The sequence below is a fragment of the Melopsittacus undulatus genome, chromosome 3, assembly GCF_012275295.1.
Source record: "Melopsittacus undulatus isolate bMelUnd1 chromosome 3, bMelUnd1.mat.Z, whole genome shotgun sequence".
NCBI classification, from domain to species: Eukaryota; Metazoa; Chordata; class Aves; order Psittaciformes; family Psittaculidae; genus Melopsittacus; species Melopsittacus undulatus.
The window spans coordinates 114752913-114776523 of NC_047529.1; the positions used below are offsets into that span (position 1 = coordinate 114752913).

The following is a 23611-nucleotide window of genomic DNA, read 5'->3' on the forward strand; positions in this document are numbered from 1 at the left end:
ACTGGCACTTTCGTACACAAAATTGACTTTAAAACCTCAAAACATGAGCTGCTGGAGTTAAGCCCTGATCTGAAGACTAAGAAAGAAACCTAATAGTAGAAAGAGGCTGTGGGCTAAGCACTGAAATATCCTGCTTAAAATCCTACCATCGTGCTTTATGTAATTCTGTATTTCTAAATGCATAGTTCCTGGTTAATGAATTTTACAGATTATTGTTATACTCATACTTTATGTTCAACAAGTTCTCAAATATTTTTCCTTTCAAGAAGAAATGGCAATGGGGAAGGAAGGAAAGATAAGGATTTTTAAAAACAGGTCCAAGATCCTCTTCCCTGTTTAAGACCACTGTACAATGCTTGGCCTACATGCTATGGGTGGACCACGAAAGATAAAACAAGCACCTTCATTATGTAATAACCTGCAATTATTTTTATGGCTATTGAATTCCATTCTTCCTATGCAATACATAGAATGCAAATGTAAGGCAATAGTACAAATTACAAGCCCTAACAAGGCAGTAAATCTGAACCAAGTCACGCAACATAACTTGTCTATAAACATTCCCACCAGATGCAAAAAAGGCCTTTAAATTTCAAAAGCTGTTCTTTTTAACTCATTTTTCCTTCAATTCCTTTTTTTTTTTTAAAATTAATGGAAACTCCTATTTCTGCTCGTCTCAGAACAGGAAATTAGTTCTATTAAATTAGAGAAAAAAAACCCACAGAAATCAAGACAAATATTCTAAGATTTAATTTATCAGTAGATGTGGTGGTCCTTTACTATTGCATTATGAAAATAAAATGTTTAAATATAAAATAACTGTCATTAGAAATACATTTGATTGGAGATTATGATTCATATTAAGATCATAACCTATAAAAATCATCAGCTGTGCAGAATGAGCTGTTCCAGTTGACAGATCTTATTAACAAACTCTTCCAATAAATTACAGAAAAAGCCGATTTTAGAAACTGCTTTTGGCTTTCAGCATATGGACCTTAAGGTACTCCTGCCACTAACATGTTTTATGTGGTTTTAGTGACTAGTTACTACAGACAAATCATGTGGCTGTGGAAAAGTTGTACTCATATAATTCATTGAGAATGAAGGGAAATGATCAGTTTCCAAAATTCAAACATAACATGTTCTCATCATCAACTGTATTTTTATAGGGCTTTGCTTCCCTTGGGTTGTGGGCAGAAGATAGTAGAATAAAATAATGAAAGAATGACTAATCAATCTGTAGTTTCTATAGGTATTTCTGGAGCTTCACTAAATTATAGCAGTAACACTTTACTCTTAACTCTCCAGTGCCAGAATGAGTAGACACCATAACAAAGCAAAAGGCCTGACTTATTATGCAAAACCCTGTGTGATTAATAATGAGACTGCAGCAGTAAGACTAGCCAAGAAGCACAACGCAGAGAAATAAGTTCTTACACTTCCACCTACAGCAACAACTAAAATATCCTGCTAAATTAAAAGAAAATAATAAATAAATAGCAAACCAAAACCCCCAAACTTTTTCAGCTGACAGATCCTATGTTTTAAATATTTTATCACCAAAAGAGTCACTATTTTTCTGACTCTACAACTTCTTAAACTGCCAGAAGCATTTTGTGACATGAAATGGTTTTGGTTTTCTCTTTAGTTTTGGCCTCACTCATTACGCCACCTCCCCTGCTTGGAGTTTCCATGCTTCTGGCAAGAGGCTGCTACTCTGACACTGGCCAGCATATTGAGGAAGACAAACACTTCCTTGATGGCAATCCATTTAGTACTTTTTGATGAAACACGTAGACAGCAAAAGTAAACCACAGATTTCTGTGCACAGGCTAAAATGAAAGATTCTTAGAGACAACTATCAATGCCAGCTCTTCTTGATAAATGCCTCACACACAGATATATTTATTTTCATGGCCCCTGGATCGTACAATTTACTGGCTTCAGCTACTACAAACGTCTGTTTCGACCTCTGCCAGTACTAACTTGCACAGACCTACTTCTAATCTAAAATCTCAATGGCTCATTATAATTGCATGTTATAAAGTTTACATTTAAACTATTAACAGAAGAAACTTGGACAATCTTTTGACAATCTGATATTCTGTTTCAGTAATTTGATGCTGCTACCATAATATAATGAATATCATACCTCTGTCTAGTTTTAAACCTTAAACTATTGGCTCCAAATGACTGTAATACATCTCAAGATCAGAAATACATTATGGAATACAATCAGGAAGTTAAGACTTTGTGACAGAGGCATAAAGTTAAGTAGCGTAAGATTGATAGCACTGTATTAGAAGACCCCTATGGAAAGCATGGTCAAAGTATTCACAATTATTAGAACCACATACTATTACAAAATTACCTACAAGCCTTATAAATTGGCAGTCTTCCTATTTGTAAAGGAGGTAAAATGACAGCTGACACCATAGACATGATAAGGTTCCTGTGATGTATAGGTCCATCATTCTACCCAATACAGAAGACAAATATACATTATGGGAACACAGTCAAATAGAATCTAGTGCAAAATACTTTATGCTCTTTTGGGATGTAGCTGCCCAGGGTAGTGTAAAAGGGTCAAGTCAGATCTGGACTCCAATTCCTTCTTGCCATTGACTTTGTGACCTTCAGACACCACACGTTAGGTTTTAATAAGCCAGCTAGCAACAAAATCAAATTAATTTCAAAGGAAAACATACTTTTTCAGAATATTTAACTCATTTTTTTAATTAAACAGCTGAAGTGCTACTTTTTACACAACTGTGTTTGTGTTTTGGTATTTAGAGTAATTTAATGCGAACCTTAAAAGCTGTCAAATAAATCAAACTGCTAAATCACAATAGTAAAGAAACCGGCCTGGGGAAAAAAATATAAATCTCATTTGACCCTGAATACTATGACTTAACTTCTGTTTGTTCTCTACTATAGCTGATTACTCACACACACACAAGCACTGCAATCTTTTCACAGTACTTGGAATCTGGTCTACGTCATAAACAAAGGTTGCACTGAAGTCTTTTAACAGACTTCCAAATGATGAAATCACAGTAAGGAAAAACACAAATATGTTGTTCTTATCTTTCAATTTGGACTTGATAAACCTTTTCCACTGAGTCTTACACACAACTGTTTGGCCCCTGGCAATGTGTCTAGACAATGACTCTTATTTGTTTCAGTTCTAAAAGATACGCACTAAATAAAATGGTCACCACAAAAAACTCAGGAAAAATAGATTTAAAGATAAAAAAAATCTCCTACAAAAAGCAATTAGGTCTGCTTTCTGTATTTTCTTTACTCTTGAATAGTAAAAAATTATTGGAAGCCTGCTGCTCACAGCATCATAGATAAATTGGTCCAGATACTAGCTATTCACCAGGGCACAACAAGCAGATACTTAAGGAAAATGAACACTTTAAAAATCACATACAAGAAGGTGGTGGTAATCACAGAACATGTTTCTTAGCCAAAACCTCACAACCACATGGAAATAATAGAAAAACACCTAAATGTCTTGCTTTCAACAGCATCACCGGCACCATATGCGAAAGTTCACTCATACTGTGTAATCATACTACAGTCACATAACCCAGTATAATTTGTATATTACTGAGCTGGAGATTTGTAATGAGTTATCATTATGATAACACATGGCCCTGTAGCTGACTAAAACCACGAAGAATGAAATGGGATTTGGATGAGGGATTTTAGATGCTAAGTCTATTACCTCCGTTATTGCTGTGGCACACATAGTCAATGTAAAGAGGCACGAGAGTGACCTAGACACTGACTCTCAAAACCTGTATGCACAGTGAGTGCTTTCATTTATGAAATTGTGGCAGAAAATAAAAATAGTGCAACCAACAAAAGAATTTAAGCCAAAATTAATGTGATTAAAAACCCAACTGCAAAAAAGGGAAGGGGAAAGCATGACAGTAAACAGATAGAGACATAAGGATTTTCCTGAGCAAGCCAAAGACCCGTATTTGTTAGTAAGAGAACCTTAATGAAGTGCTTACTAGTAATGAACCTTGAAGTAGTCTGAGACACCAGCTTGATTCTGCAGTTATTTCAAGAATTAAAATTTAATGGATACGATTCGCACTAGAAAACAATGCAGAAGCGGATAAAAAGGTCCACATTAAATTCAAAACCTTTGTATTAAAGTATACATCTGTAAAAGGAAAATAATGAAAGGGTGTCTTTTCCTAAATGTGCTTTTTCAGTGTAAATCAATGTCTTCCTGAACAGTTATTTAGCATGGGAAAGAAAGAATGATAGTTTTACTTGCAAACATGAAGCAATGTGCCAAGAATACTTAGGAAAAAGAGATTTATATGCTGCAGGTGGTATGTTTCCAAATGCAGAACTGAAGAACTTTTACTAGAGTTTCAGAATTCAGAGGAAGAGATAGTGTGTTATGCATTGCTCTTTTCATCATTCATGCTCTTCTTTATGTGCTCAGGTATCTTCCTTAGCATGCATACACTTGAACTGAATTTTAAATTTAGTACAGTGAATATCTTTAAAATGACCTGGTCAAATGTGCCCCTCCAGTATAAAAACCCAACTCGTCCTATGGCTTAAATCGTTATTCTTTATAGGGAGAGAAGAATACTCTCACCACCATCAGTGCAAATGCAACAGAGTAACTGATTCTGGAGTGTGTTCTCAACAACTCCAAAGATTCTGTAACACTTACAGACTGTCCTGACAGCTTACATCCTTAAACCTGAATACTGGCAAGCTACACAAGGCTTTCCAGCCACACTTGTGTTTACCTACTGCCATCAATGAGAATTTCAGGAGAGAGTTACAAATCATTGGGGTACTAGGAGTAACTGGTGAGGCAAAAATGGTGGTCTTTAATTATTTCACCAGATTTTAATACAAGTAGTATTAATTAAACATCAAGAAAGAAGATAGCAGAGAAAATACAACACAGGTTTGAACTCTGCAAATTATCAGAGAGAAGCTGTAAGGCTGGCTACAGACTAGAACATAATTCAAACACATTACATTCTGCAGTTAAACATTAAGCTGTTAATACACTAACAGCCTTCTATTACTGACTGCTCCTCCACCTTTCAGGGTAATATATTAACAATTATTTCCACTGCATCAATCAATAGATGTTCTATCATGTACCATAATCCAGGAGGTAGCACTGAAGCCAATTGGCAGGCATGATGGAAAATCAACTCCTATTTTATTGCAACAAATCAGAGATCTATTTATGTCAAAAGTCTCACCAGAAAAAAAGAGACAAAGCTTTTTTTTAATAGCTTTATAAATTTGAAGCAGTCAGAGAATAATTATTTCAGCCACAACAGAGTAGTTCCAACTTTACCTGCCTTTATATTGTTGTCTTAAGAGATGACATTTGTATGGCTGATAATGTCAGAATACAAGGAGCTTAACGCAGCAAGGGTAAAAGATCCATGCCTGCTATAGAGCACGCACTGTCGTAATTCATGCTGGAGCATGAGTCAAACCATTCTTCTGTTGTCATCAAATACTACTGGAATAAAACAATATTTCTTCTCCTGTGGATACTCATCCAGACTACATATCATTCTCCTACCACAGACAGTTAACATACCTGCTTGCCTAGTAGAAGTCTGTGTAAGAAACCTAAGGATTTCATCAGTACACTGCCCATAAAGAAGGATCAGGTGTTATAAGGCTGTTATATACAAAAATACATTAATTTTAAACCCCCAAATCTTAGACATTAAGGTTTTGGAAATGTGAAAATAAAGAAAGTCTTGGAAACTGATTCTGCTATTTTCTGTGCATTCCTCTTCCATCACACCATCTACATATGCATGCAAAATAAATACACATTTTCCTTTAGACTAATGAATCATTCAATACTCAGGGTGAACAACGCTCCATGCAGCAGTTGTGGAGCACTGATGGATTATGCGCAGTATACCAACCTTGTTTAGAGAAGGTGGAAGACATCCAGTGAACATTACATTAAAAAGGAGTATGCTGTCATGCATTAACATTACTCTTTAGAACCAAAAGTAGCATCTGTTTCTATCACAGGGCTCTTACATGCTACATGAATTCATATACCACCTTCCTACCTCCAAGTTACACAGTTTCCCCAGAGACTAAACAGAAGTATAAGACAGCTATGACTGAAGCTATTAAGCATACCAGGTATGTACTTGTCTTGGAATTCCCAACCAATTTAAAAATGTTCCTGGAAAATAAGGCACTTGCTGGCTGCTCTTGCCAGAACTCCATAGTTTGCATTAGATGTTCTCAGTCTTGTTTTTATCACAGTCTTTAAGAAGCAAACCACAGCTATCCTGCAGTCCAGGTGAGCTGCTGCTGCACCCTGTTTCTCAACACCACCCTTCCTGAAAAGGCCTTTGCCAACCATTTTATATCTGACTGGAAACGTTCCCATCAAGTGAGAAGAAAAAGTCCTGATGAGCACAGAACAAACTTAAAATATCTGAATGTTTTAGGGAAAGTTAGGAGCAGCTCATTACTCAAACAGCACTCTACAGAAAGCAAAGAGATCACAGGATACCAATCTCAGACTATAACCAAAAATCTCAGTCAGATCATAGTTGTGCCTGCTTTTAGTTTCATGGTTCTTAGCTTGAGACATCTTATTTGGAGAAACTGCAATTGTGATCTAACAATAGTTGAAGACTGTTGTAACAAAAAGATGAAGAGGAGGTAATGCGACAACTTAACATATTAGTTACTCAACAGTAAGTAGCTGTTCTTCCCAAATATTTAAAAGTAAAAAGATGATTAAGAGGCAGACATGCACAGTTTAAAGGAAAGATGGGTGTTGGTAGCATCAGGTAACTCAAACCTTGTCTGCAGCAGAAGTTCAGCACTTCGTTCTGACAGTAATGGTAACAGTGACAACTCAGATCTTTCACTGCTTCTCTGAACATAGTAATACTGATTTTACAAGGGGCTTCCACAGCAATAGCTTGAAAGAATGACTGTCCCCTGCTATGAAGACCACTCATTTCAAATTATTCCATGCTGGTAGTTTGTCACAAATTGTTTTGGGTTTATTTGTTGGGTTTTGGGGGTTTTTTTGGTAAAAATATTTTTTTCCAACTCAAGTCAATACTCTAGAGTCGAACTTTCTAAAGTACCTGGTCAAATCAATGCTCAGAAACAAAGTAAGCATCAAAACACTCAATTCTTGTCATCAGTATTTACTTTCATTACCTGATAAGAAATGGTATTTTTAGTTTGCAATTCTGCTTTTACTATTAAGACTACTGGTACATAAAAAAAACCAACACTTCCATAACATGAAATTCCATAGACTAATATAAAAGAGTTTATCTGTAAATATTTAAATTTGTTCCTCAAGATAATACCTTGGATATGGTCAAGAGTTTGCTGCTTACCACACTGTCTAAAAATCCAGAACACTGGCATTGCACAGCATCTTCTACAACAACACAAATCCTGCAAGGTCCTTTACAGTGAGAGGTGTACATATACTCCCTGGTAAAACAGCATGCGAAAAACCAGTATGTCCTAACATCACCTTTCTGAAACATAAACCAATCAGGTTTAGAAATGGTGAACTTTCAAAGTCTTGGAAAAGAGGAGGGCAAGAAGTTCAAAGTTCTTACTAAGAAGATATCCATAATTCATACTCTCTCACAAATACTCTCAACTTAGACATTAACTTTACCTTGAGCAGGTACGTAGGAATGTTACTGAAATCTACAGGCAACTTCAAGAGGAAGCGAGCTGAGAATTCTCCAGTCTGTGGAAAAAAGGTAACACTAATGAGATCTGATGTCTTAGACAGAACTGCAAATGTATGAAATATTAACTACAAAAATGTGAGCACTCACACCAAGCAGAAGGGTTTACATTTAGAACATTTCTTGCTGGAATTACTGAAGATAGAGAAAATAATTTACAGGTTTCACAGATGTTATGAGAAAACACCTTAAAACCAATAAAACATCATTGCCAGTAAGTCAACATCAAAAAGTAGTCAGAATACAATAATGTGCATGACAAAATCAGACTATAGTTTGTTAGGCCCTAAATAGAGACCTGTCTTGGCTGTACTCATTTCCGGACAAAGGCCTGGCAAGACATGCAAACAGTCTGAAAACAGAGCTAAAAACCTGACAAATTTAAAAGAGCATCTACACGAGAGAGAGGCATCTTCACAAGTGAATTTGGAATGACTAATGTGACACTGTACCACAAGCGTCCTCTGAATAAACATAGGGGAAAGAACTGAAGTAGCAGGTTTTATAATTGGTTTTTCAGAGTTATGTGACTCTTAACACCTAGACAACAGTTTACTAAGAATTTGCCAAGCATCCCCTACACACTGCTCTTTATTTATGCATAAAGCGTATGCAAAGGAAGTGGAAAGGATTTCCTTTCTGTTACATACACTTCCCGAAACCCAGACTTTGTCCACCTGGTTATGAAGCAATGAAGTTGGCTCTTTTTGAAAAAGAAATGCCTGTCTGATTTCCGCTATATTTTTTTGTCCATCTCTATTTTTTAATTCAATAAAATAGCCATATAGCAGTTATATCTGTCACATTGAATTGGCTGTACAAAAAGCACTAAACATAAACTGTATAGTTAAGTATAGAAAACTGGGATATCTGGACACAAGGTAGCAAAACTTGTTTTCAGTTTCCACACTGCCCTGTTTTTGCATAGGCCCCTTACTTAGTTACACGATGTCACACAGTTCTTAAAACATAGTACTTCATTTTAACAGGCAGGGTGACAAATCAAAGGTGTATGAATACGCAGTATCCATTCTCCCACAGTAACACAGGTACTACTGCACTGTTTCCTCAACATATCAACTATGCAACAGAAAGTGAACATATATTAAAGCCAGACTTTTCCTGATGATACTACTTGTCAGGATAGATGCCAGCTTTCTGATGCTGTATTATTTATGCATGCAGAAAAATCACCACCTTCTTGTGCATGTATAACACAAAGACTGCTCTGATGACAGCCAGGGCACTTGCTTTTTATTTAGAGTGAAATAGATATTATAAACAGTGCTTCTTGTCTGGATTTAGCTTCCAAAAAATACCACAGGACATAGGCCATAAAAACTAGAGTTATTTCTGGTAAAATACCAAGTCTGATGAACAGAGATTGCCACTGAACAGATGAATGGCCTCTGATCAAAACATCAGCTGCTCCAAGACATGGGAGTAAATGACTCACAGACTACATCTTTGTGTCCTTCAACCATGATTATTTTGCAGAGCATTACTTCCCAAAGTGTTCTGGAGGGGCAGGGAGCAGTCCCTGTCCATGGTACTCACCTACCCAGATCCAACCACCTGGTCACAGCCATCAGGTAGAGTCAAATGAATTTTTGGCCACAGCACTGAGAGATTATACAGTTAATGTGCATCTGTATCAGTCAGTACTCTGCCAACATGAAGCTGCTGAGCTAAATAATCATAGAAAATTAGGGTTGGAAAGGACCTTAAGATCATGGTTTGTCTATTTGTCATAGATCTTGGAGACACGTCACAAAACTGGGGATTCTGGAATAAATGCGCAAGAGAAAATTTCTGTTCCATTTTGGGACACAGAACTGAACTGAGGCCTCCTCTTTAAAGCTTTTTAACTCATGCACTTATAATGATTGATTTCATAACATTGTGCAAGGTTTATTCAATAGATGATAACTTCATGAGCCTGGTGAGCTATTGATCCCTGAGAGATGGCAATAGAATGAATTCCAATGACTTCCAGGAAAAGGAGATAACATGCAGTTTATCTAATTTTTCAGTCCTGTTGCCCTGATAATCAAGACTAACAGAACAGTTGTAAAGGACAGGAAAAAGAACCCAAGTTAGTCTCATGGTTTTGAGGTTTAGGACACTCATAAACAAGCCTCTATCATGTATATACCAGGTTCCCAGAACCTCCAAACAAGGCTCTCAGTCTTTTCTTGATAGAGAATATGAACTTTGAAAACAAAGCACATGCTACAGAAACCTCAAATAGCTCTGCAGTGATTTAAAGAATTTATTTCAAAATGTATTTAAGATTTATTTTATGGGAATATTTTTAACTAAGACAGCATTTCAAATGTGAAAAAAAACAAATTGTTTATTCAGTCACCAAAGACTGAGAAAAGACTTAAAAGATTCAAGTAGATACTGCTTTTCTATTGCAAAAAAAGGAAAACACCCATAGTTTTCTACAGTCTTGAGTGGAATTTTGACAGCTGCCAAAAATTGTGACAACATCTCAATACAGTTCAGAAGGTCTTCTGCATTTCAATAAACCAGTCTGATGATAGTTACAGATGTGGCAAGTTGTTTGTGATGGGAGCTATAGGGAACAATGTTTAAGAACAAATTAATGAAATATTCTGATCTATGAACATAAGAAATCTGAAAGTCTCTGATTTTACTTGGCTTAATATAAAAAGCCTAGGGGACTTGTCTAAGGAAAGAAAAACAGTACTGAGAGTTGTAAACATCCTTGTGTCACCTGTAACTTAAGGATGATTAAAGTGACATAAAACTGAATTTTAGGCCCTGATAACAGGAATGCTGAATTTTCATCGGTTTTCTATTTCAGAAGATGCTGCTTCTGAAGGCCAGTATATCCTGAGAGTATGCTACTGATGAAAGTAAGAGGGGGACGTGTTCAGCATAAACACAACTGAGTATTTCCTGATAGATCTGACTCCAAACTTCCCATGATAAATATATATTACCAAGGCAGAACACCTGATTTTTGTAAAGCTTACTCTGTGGCAGAAATCCATTTAAAAAAACCTAAAAGAAATAAAACACAAACAAACCAAAACGTCTACACTGCCAATAGCCTCATTTTAGGAGGATGAGATGGTCTACGTGGAGCATTTCTATGCAGTGGCACATTTCCTAAGGCAAAGGATACAACTTCAGGAAACAGATAAGCCCATTTAATGTCTAACTGTTGTATGAAGACATGGCCCTACAAGGTCACTGCTCTAACCCCATGTCACCTCCTACTGTCCTTCTGCAGAAATTTTGGTGTTTGGGGTTTTTTTTCCTCTCCAGTTTAGGTTCCTGAAACAACTCAGCTTAAACAAATGTCAGAAGGACACAGGCAGCTGCAGCAACTCAATTGTAATACGGCACCATATCCTAATACATCCTACCTCTAACCAGGCCGATTAGGACAGGGCATCATACCAATATTGTTACTCTGCCTCCCAAATCTTCAGAGCTAGCTCAAACTTCCAAATAACACTACACTGTGCCCCGTAAATACTGCACAGGCTGTTCAACAGTTCTGATAGTTTTCATCTATAACTCAGATGAACTAACAGCACATTGATAAACAGTTACTCACATGGAAATCTGGTCCAACAAAGGTACTGGAATGACAACAATGTACAAAACAGGAACATAGAAAGTGAGCTGAAGTCAAATAGAAGTTTTCTCCATTTGAAACAAGGCGTGGAGATTCACAGACAACTCAAGTTTAACAAGATAAAAGCTGTATTTATTAAAATGAAAGCATCACTAAAAGCACTTTGGCAGATATATTCTTACTAGCTTACCCAGTTGTTTTTCTTGCCAGCATAGATTTCCATGTTTTCTCCATACTGGGGCTCTTCAAGTAAAGTCTGATATTCGAACATGAGACGAGAGCTCTCACGTAATCGGCTGCACTGAAATTGGTGATACTGCTGCACAAGCTCTTTCACAACAAGGAGGAGACATTCAGGGTTTGAAGGATTCCAAGAAGCTAAGTTCTGTTGAATTAGAAAAGAACAGAGACCAAAATTGTCTACAGCAATAGAAAGACAAGCACTCCCCCTTCCATACTGATACTAAAGGCATGTATGCACATGGAAGCTTTGTGACAAACAAAATAAACCATAATATTAAATGCAAAGTTTATATCATGCTTTGGAAGAAAACCAGGTCATGACTTTCAGCAACATAATTCATGATTTTTGAATGACTGTGGCTGGCAGTGCTGCATTAACTGTCTACTCATCACTCATTTCTGTGATTATGATGAAAAACATACACTTCTGTCACATAAAAATGGTTGGGGGAAACAAGAGTTCTGGAAGGCAGTGATCCCATTCTTCAGAAACACAGACATTGTTCTTGCTTTGCTAAAAAGAAAAACTTATGATCTTAGAATGCGGATGGAGCACTTAGGGGAACACTTGCCTGTGAGTACAGATTTGAAAAGGGCCTGATGTCTACATAACTTACAGACTCACCCAAGACCGACAGGCTCAGCTTAAAAAACATGACGGGACATAACTGCTGATCACAATTCGCTTTGTTTTACATGGATGAATGAACGGCTCAATGAACAGTTACAGGAATAAACTGTATTCCTTAAACCTCTGTCCTTAGAGGTTACCAAAGTGTCATAGAGTTTACATCTGATGATGGCTTGAAATAGAAGCACTGGTTGTGGGTGGTCTTTTTTCCTTCTAGACAGTAAGAACACTCATAAAATCAGAATATTATCACTTCCATATCTTAAAAAGTAAATCACATTCTGGAGTAATTGTTGAATGGCTGAGATACAAATGCAATTCATCTAAGTTCCTCAAATACATGCTATCAAGAGACTAAAAGCCTTGTTCTACCTGGTCTGCATCTACAGCTCATATAAATCTGATCCCAACTTGACCCATTTAAGCTTATCCAATTCTACAAAATTTGCCAGGTAGACAGCGTCTTCTAGGAAACACATTTTGTATCATGCAGTCTAAAACCAGACAGCGTATAACCTTAAATTTCCTGTTCCCAAGCTGCTGCTGAAATAAAGCATTTCCAGAAAGCCAGAGGATGTAATATGCCAGTATGTATTGATATCAGCCAGACAAGTGGGAATAACCTTTCCTCCTAATGTCATTGGTATAACACAATAGAAATGTTCTGTCAAAGGAAATGACCAGCAATATTTTAATAACTGACCTAAATGCAACCAAACCTTTTGTTTTTTAAATAACATTACACTACAGAGGAAAAAAAAAGAACTGAGCAAGAGGAAATCCATTGTCATCTGTCCAGCGTGGAGCTAGAGTACTGTTCTCTTCAAAGAATTCAAGAACACTGCATGAAAACTGGCTTTATGCTGTATTGCCTTAAAGCTACATGAATTAAAATGAATTATTTGACTGTAGGATCCTTACTAAATACCTTTAATTCAGTAAGTATTCAAACCAAGTACAAACTGGTTATAAAAACAAATCACCTGGAGAAAAACTCAACTACCCACCCAGTGCATACATCAATTACAACAGATTCTCACTGATGAAAGCGTAAATATACAATGGTTAAACAAATTCTTCTGTAACACAAATTCTCATTTAAATAAACATTCATTCTGCACTTTTGAATGATATTACTGCAGTGTTTCTTGTCTGGCAGTTAGCCATCGCATTTCTGCCCATTTTGTTAACTTTGCACAAGTGCTGCTCTTTTCAGAAGATCAAACCTTCTACATTTTAACACAAACCCTTCTGAATACAATGACATATTTATGTATGACAAAATTGTTACATACACACGTGTGGCTTATTTGCCCTTGTCATCAGGTTTATTAACCTGAAAGCACTTTAAAACCATTTTATTGTGATCCAGTTTCAACAGTATGCCAAAATCCACACTACATGGTTCTCTCAGTTCCAAACTGTACCTTCTTTAATCTATTTTTGAAATTAAAGACAAAGTAAGCAACTACCTGTAACATACACTGTTGAAACCTAACTACCGCAGACCTTGATGTGATCTCTTGCAGATTGTCTTAAGCACTGCAACTTCAGCATTATGATTCTTCTGCGAACACAATAAGAACTAGTCACTTCAGTCAATGAGTAGTGACTCTGCAACAGTAAGTTTACCTCCTTCTTTAGAGATAAAGGACCTTCTAAATAAAGTTTTATTTTGCCATGCAAAGGAAAACCTTAAACTAAAGGCTCTGAAGCAAAAAGAAGGGTAGCCTGTGCTCTTATGTTCTGATTGTTTGCCTGAAGGCTGTATTCCAACCCTAGCCAATGCAGCTTTTTAAAGAAATTGTATTTTAAAAAACTTAAAGCATTAGAAGAACAAAGTGAGCTTCCAGTATTTCTGTGCTCCATGGATCCAAGTTTTGCCACAGAACTCGAATCTTGCGTAAGAATCATGCCCTGAATGCAACTTCAAAATTATGAGGTTTCAGAAAAACCCAGGAACAAACATAACCTCATTTTGTGCAGCCAGACTGCTGAAGGCTGACAGGTACGAAAAATCCAATTAAAGAAATAACCAGCAAATATATACACAGCAAAAGACTTGTTGCTTTCTGTGGCCTCTGTCAAAATCTCCTTCTGCTCTTCTTGATATGACCTTCAATTTTGTCACTGACAACATTTATACATTCACATCATTGTACCAGAATGTCATGCATGCTAAAAAGACAGTTTTTTTTTATCTGAAATTACTATAAAATTCCAATTTACATGAATTTTATATTACAAAATGACCATACTGACTGGGGTTTTAAGTTAGGTATTTCACTCAATAAATCTTTTCTAATTTGAAATGAGATTTCTGCAGACTTTCCAGAGAGTTAATCAAATTTTGCAGAACAATCACTAAAGCATTTAAAATAAAGAAATACGGAGCTGGATCCAATTCCTTGTCTTGTTTGCCAATAGATATCTTTAAGTGAACTCTGCAGTGCAAACTCTTCAAGTTTCTCGTAAGTTAGCCAGCTAGACTGGAAGTGGCCCACTGTACAACAATATACAAGTATGAATCAACTCAGACTGTGCATCTTCAACTAGATCTGCATTCATGCTTGCCTTGTATGAAGGGTTATATTCACATCTCAGATTGCTTATGACCATTTTTAATGTTATCATTTTTTCAGCTTATCATAGAACATACCTGTCATTTCTGAGCACATGCATGGAGGCTCAGTTAAACAGTTCTCTTCTGTCTAGACACTGCTCTCATGTCTTTCCATAATTCCAAAAAACTAGGATCTTCAGATCTTAATTTCAAGCTTTTAATTGGCTTTTGGCTTGTTCATACTGCGTCAGAAGATTATTATGCATTTTGGTATGTGTATATATATATAAATCATATATTGTACAGTTTAGTAGCATCACAAGATGACTATGTATTTTCTTGCACTACAAAAGCCCAGTAATGTCATCAGTGATGACTGGCTAATCCCTATTTTCCCCATTAAGGAATGAATTGTAAAGGTAATGGAACAAGAACTTCCATATGACAAAGCATCGATGCCCACAAGTTGTAGCTACTGTCATACAGAAGATGGCCAATTATTATTTACCTACCTGTGAGTAAGCAATTCAACATAAGGAAGCTGAACATTCTTTTATGGAGGAAGGTTCCCTGGCAATTGCTAACTTTTTTCTTTATTGGTCTAGGTTTCAGGATAAGGTCTTTGAGAAAATGAAAACTTTGGACCTTAGAGTAATTAACCAATAGCATGTATGTCCACTGACTCTGCCCTCCACCTCACGCTGTGTAGCAATGTAAAAACAATATTCAGTTATTCTAGTTGACAGTAGGCATCCATTGAAGTATGTCTACACTAGAGAAATGCAAAGTGATTCAGGAGATCTGCCAGCTATCAATTTAAACAAGCTCACCAAAGAACATTAAATTGCACTAAGAAGCATAACCCCAAAAATTTTTTTGAGGTGCAAAGTCAGTCTTCAATTTCTCTGGCTTTTGGTCCTGTCTCCTGACAGGAATTGATTCCATAGCAAGTAAGCAGTTTGACTGAGAAAGGGTTTTAGGCTGTAAGACACAACCAAGGTTCTGAGCAAACGAATAGACGTAAGAGTGTGTATAAAGAGGCAAAGATATTATAAGGCCACCCACAGAGTGAAAATGAAGCCATTTCAACAGTAACTCATTTAAATGACTAGCAGTGACACCAACTGGATTTCAAGAAGAGACAAAGAAAATTTGCAGGCAGACAGTATCGGCTCCAGTGACATCTTCCTACAGGTGAAGCAAATGAAACCCCCCCCCACAAAGCAGCTTCTCAGGCCCACTAGCACAAACATGCAGACTTCAGCTTTCCAAAGTAGCCATACTCAACTTCTGGCAAAGAAACCACATTTAAATTTTGTTCTGGAACATTTTGTGCTTTGCAATCTTTCCTTTATCCTTCCAAAAATCTAGCTGAGAACCTATGAGAACTACTCAGTGCCTGTGATTACCTATTCCTCCTTTTTTAGAACACAACGCACCTCATGTTCCATGAGCAGCTAATTCATAGCCTCCTTCACAGGTTATTGCTTATTTCATACCTCCAGGCAACGTCTGCAGTGAAGTATAATTCTACACTATCAGAGAGAAAATACGATAATTTCTAATTGATCTGAAGTTGTTTTTCTTTGAAAAATGTGTTTAAATATCCAGGTTGCCAGAATATCTTCCAGGAATGTGATTTTAAAGAAGACAGATTGTAACTGTTTTTCCTGGCTATACTACAGGAAACAACACCAAGATCTTATTTTAAGTTAGTGTACTTTTATATTTCTAAGCAAGAAATTAACTTCCATGGAAAAGAAATGGGTAAACAAAACCTCCTAAGCCCATAACAGCAGTAATGCATCTCTACAGATCTTTCATCCAGAATTAACATAAAGAATAATGCCAGGACAGATTTGCATTTTGTTTATATCTGCACACTACATGCACGCAACTTGTGCTCTGCAGTGGCTTGAAATCAGTACCAAAGGAAGTTTCTACCTGAAAGAAGAAAGATTGCTGTGATACCAGCACTTAAGCTCTGTGTAAATAGAGAGGAGATACAGAGAGGTCCAGTGAGTACAGCATTAGTCTAGAAACTGGGATACCTGTTTCCAGTCCCCGCTTTGCTATAGTCTTCATGGGCCACCATGGGGAAATCGCTCACAGAGAAAGGCACAGGATAATTATCTGCCATATGCTCACATCTTTCTATCAACAGATATTTTTCACAGTATTTGCAGGGCTGGAGTGTTAGAACAACTTCAAAGGCTTCAGTTTCTTAGCAGCCAGCACTTAAACATCCTACAGGCTGCAGCTTCAAATCAATCACTGTAAACCTACATGCCATCTACTTGTCATCTTACTTTCACAGGTTCTTCATATCCCCCTCCCCCAAAGCACCACTGGAACAACTTTCTGGAGTGCTCTCCTGAAAATGATCATTTTTGGGCACAAGCAAACATCAAAACTTAACATTTCATAAAAACAGTTCAACTCAGGAGTGCTTCTGTCATGGCAAATACAACCGAAAAACTCACAGACTTTGTATACTCTACTAGCTCTTGTGTATAAGAGATAAAAAGTTATTAAAGACATGAAAAAGATATTAAAAGCTTTGCATAAAGCAAAGCTTGGGATAGTCAAAATTCATATTTTAAGTTTTAGTGAGAGGCTGGATGCAGAAATGACAGCAGCTCATAAATGCTTACCTCTAATCTCAAATACCTAGAGGCCTTAAATTAACATGAAAATACAGAACAGGAAAACAACTTATTAAGAAATGAATTCTAATTTTGGTAAAGCACCTTACACTTTGTGTAAAAGTATCTTCCCTCTTTTCTTCCACTGGACACACAATGTGACTCTTCATTAATGACCCCATACCAAAAGCAACTCTAACATAAACCCCAGCAAATCTTACACATGGAAGTCACTCCTCTGTATTCACCTAGAATATGTGCATCACTTCCTCTCAAAAAGGAGAGGCAAAAAGGAGCAAACTAAACTTCCAAAGGTTACTACAGACTACTCCTACGCCCTGCTGTAGGAGCAGTTAAGATAGAGCTGATCTTTGCTAAGGGTGATCTGGAGATGCAGAAACTGTGAAGCTAACCCAGGAGAGCATCTTTAAGTTGTGCACTCTTCCTGAAAAAAGTCTGCCTGTTTCTACCACAGAGCTCTCTTACAGATTAATCAGACCCTTTAAAGCTACAACTGCCTACTGTCAAATAGAGAGAGTACAATGCTATCTAATTAATCTCCTAAAGACTTGGCATGCAGAAGAATTTCTTGTCCTACTTTGCTAAGGGATTAGAGCAAGTTTTGCTCCTTTCCAGACCTCCCAGCACACCTCTCTTGGAAAGCAGATGGTACCTTTATCTGTTCCAAGAAGGAATTTCTTAATTCCCTCCGCACATATAACTCCTCGTATAGGGAATCCAATGAACTAATCATTAGTTAATCCATGTGAGTACACAACATTTTTCCCCCCTTGGGAGTCGATTACCAGAGGCATACATATTTAACAAGACATGCCAAGTAAAAGGAACAAAGCATGAAGACACGATTCATTTTAACACAAGACATATGCATGTGCATCTTCTATCTAAGGATTTACTTGTCACACACTGATGGTAGTGTGAACAGGCTCTAACTCTTCAGACCCTCGGTAGGCCAGAGAACAGACCACTGTCTCAACACTTCACCTCAAGAGCCCCTTTTTAAACAGCAAGTCTTTCACTCTTATCACAATTTCACTCCAACATGACACCATCTGCCTGAAGAGTCTTTTGTTTGCTCAATCTTGTTGCTTCCTCAGACAACCATTAGTGATAACAGAGAAAGTTGTGCTTCTTGGGGGAAAAACTGATGCCTATTGAATATAAGCAGAAGAGACAGTGAAGGAGACTAGGGCACTACTAGATCAACCTGACTGGCCACAAAAGAAAGCCTTGCTGGAGAGAAAGACATTCAGTGTTAACAATGGCAGTGTAATACACTGAGAAAATCTGAGCAAGTTCTGCAGCTTCTTCCAAGCACCTTCTAAAACTATCCTCACAAAGTCTAGAAGTGTTCCTACAGAAAAGGACTAACTGTTAATACACAGTGATCATACTGGAATAGATAGCACTAGATTTAGGTGCCTTTAAAATAGGCAGTGGAAGAGTTGCTATGTATAGCCCCTTAAATGAGAAGTGGTGAAATGCCCCTGAAAGTGGTCAAAGTCTCTGAAAACTGGTAAAAAAGAAACACCAAGAGAGAAGCTTTCGCTTTGTCTTCATCAACTGCAAGCTGCCCTTGTGAAAATACTGAGCACATAAGCAACTGATGCTGGGAGGAAGCAAGTCACAGACCCAACACAGTCATTGCCTACAAGAATAACTGCAGATTCAGTGACTTCAACTATCCCTTAAAGAATATGAGGGCATACTGTGTGTTTCCCCCCTTATTTGTCATCTAACATAACTACACAGTTCATAACTTCAATTTTTCTCCTGTTCATATTGACAGAATTCACTTACCCTTAAGGCAAGATACATTAGTACAAGGTACTAATACAGATTGACTGTCTCTGATGGGATATTATCATGGCCCACAGAGTAAGTGGTCTGGAGGACCTTCAAATGTTGAAATGGGCTTCCAGAGGATATCTGACAACATTTGGATTAAGTTCCATAGTGAGATGGATTGCCTAGCACTCTTCAAGTGTTTGCACATAAACACAGTCAAAAACCCTGAGGAACTGGAAGCAATATCAGGAAGATGGAAACAGAGAGTATCTACCTGGAGGAGTAAATCAAATACAGCACAAATTAAATAAAAAGGGGTTAAGGAAAAAACCAAAACCAACTAAGTTTGAAATACATTGAGATTTCAGTCATGCAAGGGTACATAGTTGAAAAGTGTAAGAAGAATGTATATTGGCAAAGCTACCTAGCACAGCTTTAGCTGTATAGAGATTATAAGTTTAGGCACAGCCTAAGTTTCAGCTTGTGCACCAACTCACTGACAGCCTGCTCAGCTCTCCCTCACACCCAGAATTAGAAGCAAGCTTGTCCCACCACTAGCCTTTCAGTCTCCAGGGGTCAAAGAATAGCAAAGATGAGCCCATGATCCCTCCTGCCGTGCAAGAACTAATTAAGAGATGAGTGATGATTTCGCAAGTACTCATATGGAAGCCCTTGGTTAAGACTAATACCTACGTATATAAGCGCTCCTTCATCACCTACCAGGTCTTCAGGATCTGCTACTCAGTTCTACACTAGAGGAGCAACTCAAGCTCAGTAGCAACTGTTGCCCACCTAAGAAATGAGCTAATTCATTGAGTAATCAAGATTAATTCAACATGAATTCAAGAGAGAATCCAAAAACTCACGAGGCCAGTACTCTGGTCTGGGTTCAGGGACAAGCTAAACAGATATAGCTTGAAAGAAATATAAGCCTAAATATCTTTTCCAGCCTTTACAATAAGATTTAAGCATCTGTTATTCTGGTCCAACCTTCTGGATCACCTAACTCCGTGACCTTGAGAAAGATGGTCAGATCCATGTGACAAATTAAAACAAACTCTTATGTTTTTTTAAACTAATATAAACCGTGAATGGAAAGTCATTAAATGTTTTTTCCCCCATTTTGCTCATCTACAATCATTAAGTCTCTCATCTCATGCACATTAGTATGGCAAAAAAATACTTTCTCCCACTTTGCCATCCCTCAGTCAAACGATCCATACACATTCCTAATGTTCTCCTGAAACTAGTATTTCCTGGACTGAAATACTATATTTTAAAAGCTAATATTTGAGATTTCCCACATTTTAGGGAGGAATTGCATTATCAGAAAAGCTTGTGCCACTAAATTAAAGGAAATGTTTCCCCATGGAGCCCTAAACAGAACTAATGGAATTAATTTTGCATTCTATGCTAGCAAGATTAGGACAAGAAAGGCAAAACTACCTGGTTTATCAGGTATTTTCTTCCCTACAAAATTAAGCAAGTAATATCAAACTATGGACATTTTTCCCAGCTTCTGGATTTGCTAGGTGAAAAGTCCAGCCAAAATGCTGTGATTAACTAAAGCAGAACTACGGATCTCAGCATATTCTCTTCTGCTTACACTTTGAGACAGAAAGACAAGTTTTGTAAACTGTGCTAGGAAATGCTGAAAGTTTGGATAACAAAAGTAAGGTAAATATATACAACGATTTAGATGAACAGAAAAATCACAAAGTAATACAATGTAGCTAACCCCCTCTCAGCCCTATAAATATAAATGTTTTAGACTAAGAGGACAAATAAAATGGAGAAGCTAGAAGAGGAATTCAGAACACTAAAACAAGGAGGAAAAGGAGTAATTTACCAATATTGAAAGGCCTTGAAGGAAGAGGAAATGGAAGGATGCTAGGAAAACCTTGTTTTCTGTCATCATCTTGAATTCTTTCTGCTGAACTGTACCACATAGATACACAGACAATCCTAACCCTTGCTCTCAGCACCGTATGACTTCTCAAAAGGACTTCCTGGATTCTAGCCTCACACAGGTTATAGTCAAGCTGACCAGGTCACCCCAGGAGAGGATTCCCAGCCAGAATCCTCTTTTGGGACTTTAAGTCAAGTACAAGCACAGCAAAAATAAAAGGCAGAAAACCTGTGCCTGGTTTGGGATAGCCCTTGTTAGCTGCATCAAGGAAGAAAAAAGGAGGATTGCCTGGGGGAACTGCATGGAGCTCAGGCATCAAACCCAGACCAAAATACACCCAAAATTAGATCCTTTCAGGTCTGGCTTAAAGAGCAATAACTCTATTGTTTGAAAACATGGACAAAAATGTATACCATGAAAGCCAACAATATGGGCCAAAAGGTCCTTCTGTTGGGAAAGTTCCTGAGTTAAATTACTCTTCTGATGGTATAAAACGTGACTTTGTTACCACTGCCTATCCATAATACACAAACCTCAGCAACCATATGCATTTACAATATATATGTGTACATATATGCACACATACATCCCCAACACATAAAAATGGGTAGGACTGATATAAAAGGACAGGAATAAACAGTTTTCAGAACTCACATTCATTTTAGAAGATCAAACAGCAAATAGCACTAGATTATAAATCATCAAAACACATCTTGACACAGAAAGCCAGGACATGACTAAAAAGTGAACACAAAAAAATGAATATAAAGAAGTTTAAAACAAGAAAAAAATATAATGAAATGCAGGATCCAATCCCGCATTCGGTTTCACTTAAATTCCCCAAGTTCAACTGAAAACAAAGTAATTTAAGGCTTTCAGTACAAGTGTAATAGGTTAGAGGACCAAGAACGAAATCTGCTGCTGCCATCCCAAATAAAGCAAGCAGAAGTGACAGTAATGCCAAAATAACTTGAACTTACCCACACATTTCCCAGACAAAGAGAACCCGCTGCATGATTTTAAAGTTTAATGTCATATTCTGAAAACAATCGTGCTCATTGCTCTTATGTGGGGCTTTCATACTAGAACACGTAACACCTGCGTCTTTGCCAGTAATACAACAGACAGACTTTCTAGAACAAAATAGTTCAAATGGCATTAGCTAACATAAGGGGTATTTGGGCTTTTTTGCAGTTACTGTGAGCATAGGAACAATTGATGCTGTTAAACATCTGTCTCATGCACTTGATAGTAAATGAACAACAATTATGGAATAGGCAGATATTTAAAGGATCTCTACATTACTCATTAAAAGCTAAATCAGCAAGTTGACAGTAATAATGATTAAGATTCTGAACACAGCTATAGAAAGCAATACAGCCTTCATGACAGTCATCATATAGACAAATGATAAATATGGAGTCTAATAACTACAAATACAAGAACTTAAAATAAACATTGTTTTACAGAAGATATAGAGCATGACAGCCAATTCACTCAATGCACACAATTAGCTGAATCAACTCCACAGTGACTGAAATGTGCACTCAGTAATAACAATCAGACAAAGGGAAACAATCCTCCCAATACTATGCACTGGCACGAGGAAAGCAGTGGCCCATTCTCTGAAGTTCTGTGATGGCAGTGCCCTCCTCCCTCTCCCACACCAATGCATGTTACTAACACTAAGTATTCCCATATATACTATCCCACAAGGACCTCATTCAGCACTTACTAAGCTTCAGGAAATGCTAATGTCCTCTTGCCTCCATGCCCAATGAGGCTAATGGAGCCTTTTTGATATCAGTGGGTGGGCACAGTAATTCTGGGAAGACTAGCTGGAGACCTGAAGTAGGATGCTAAGAAACCCAAAGCCTTAAACTGACAGTTAGCTTGCATGTACTGCTATTGTCTCCTCTTTGCCAAACAGAATATATTTCAAAATCACTGGAAAACTGGGGTTAACATTTTGCATAAGCACTCCAGTTATTAACTGGCTCACATTAACAATCAACTAGGCTAACATAACAAACAATTCTTGTTACTCAAACTGGCGTCATTGTAATGAGCTCCAAATTAATCTCATCCGCACACAATCACTAATCTTGTTTTGTGCCAACTGAATTTTTAATCAGAACCAAATGAATCATAGGTTGTTTTTAAAATACATTTCTAATACTTGTTGTCCAAAATGAATAAACACTAGAGCAGGGAAGCTTTTTATTTACATTGAGAGAAGCTGATCTTATTTATGCATACTATACACAAGTATCAAATGCATGCAATAGTTGAGTACATTTTTAATGAAAATAAAGAAATAAACAAGTCTGTTTCTAGTGTGAATAGCATTATCAACCTGAAGAATTTAGCCTTGACTGTAACTGAAACTGTATTATAAAAAGAACCCAACCCAAAAT

General features: G+C 37.2%; 1 protein-coding gene across 1 annotated transcript in view; it reads right to left on the bottom strand.

Moving 5' to 3' along the window:
- The window catches only part of BABAM2 (BRISC and BRCA1 A complex member 2), a 155034-nt gene that overhangs the window by 102440 nt on the left and 28983 nt on the right, over positions 1-23611 (bottom strand). Inside the window, exons 4-5 of the mRNA XM_034060923.1 lie at positions 11585-11779; positions 7703-7777 (exon numbers count right to left, since the gene is read on the bottom strand). Of these exons, the coding sequence (XP_033916814.1) occupies positions 7703-7777; positions 11585-11779 (270 nt within the window). The remainder of the gene's footprint in view (positions 1-7702; positions 7778-11584; positions 11780-23611) is intronic.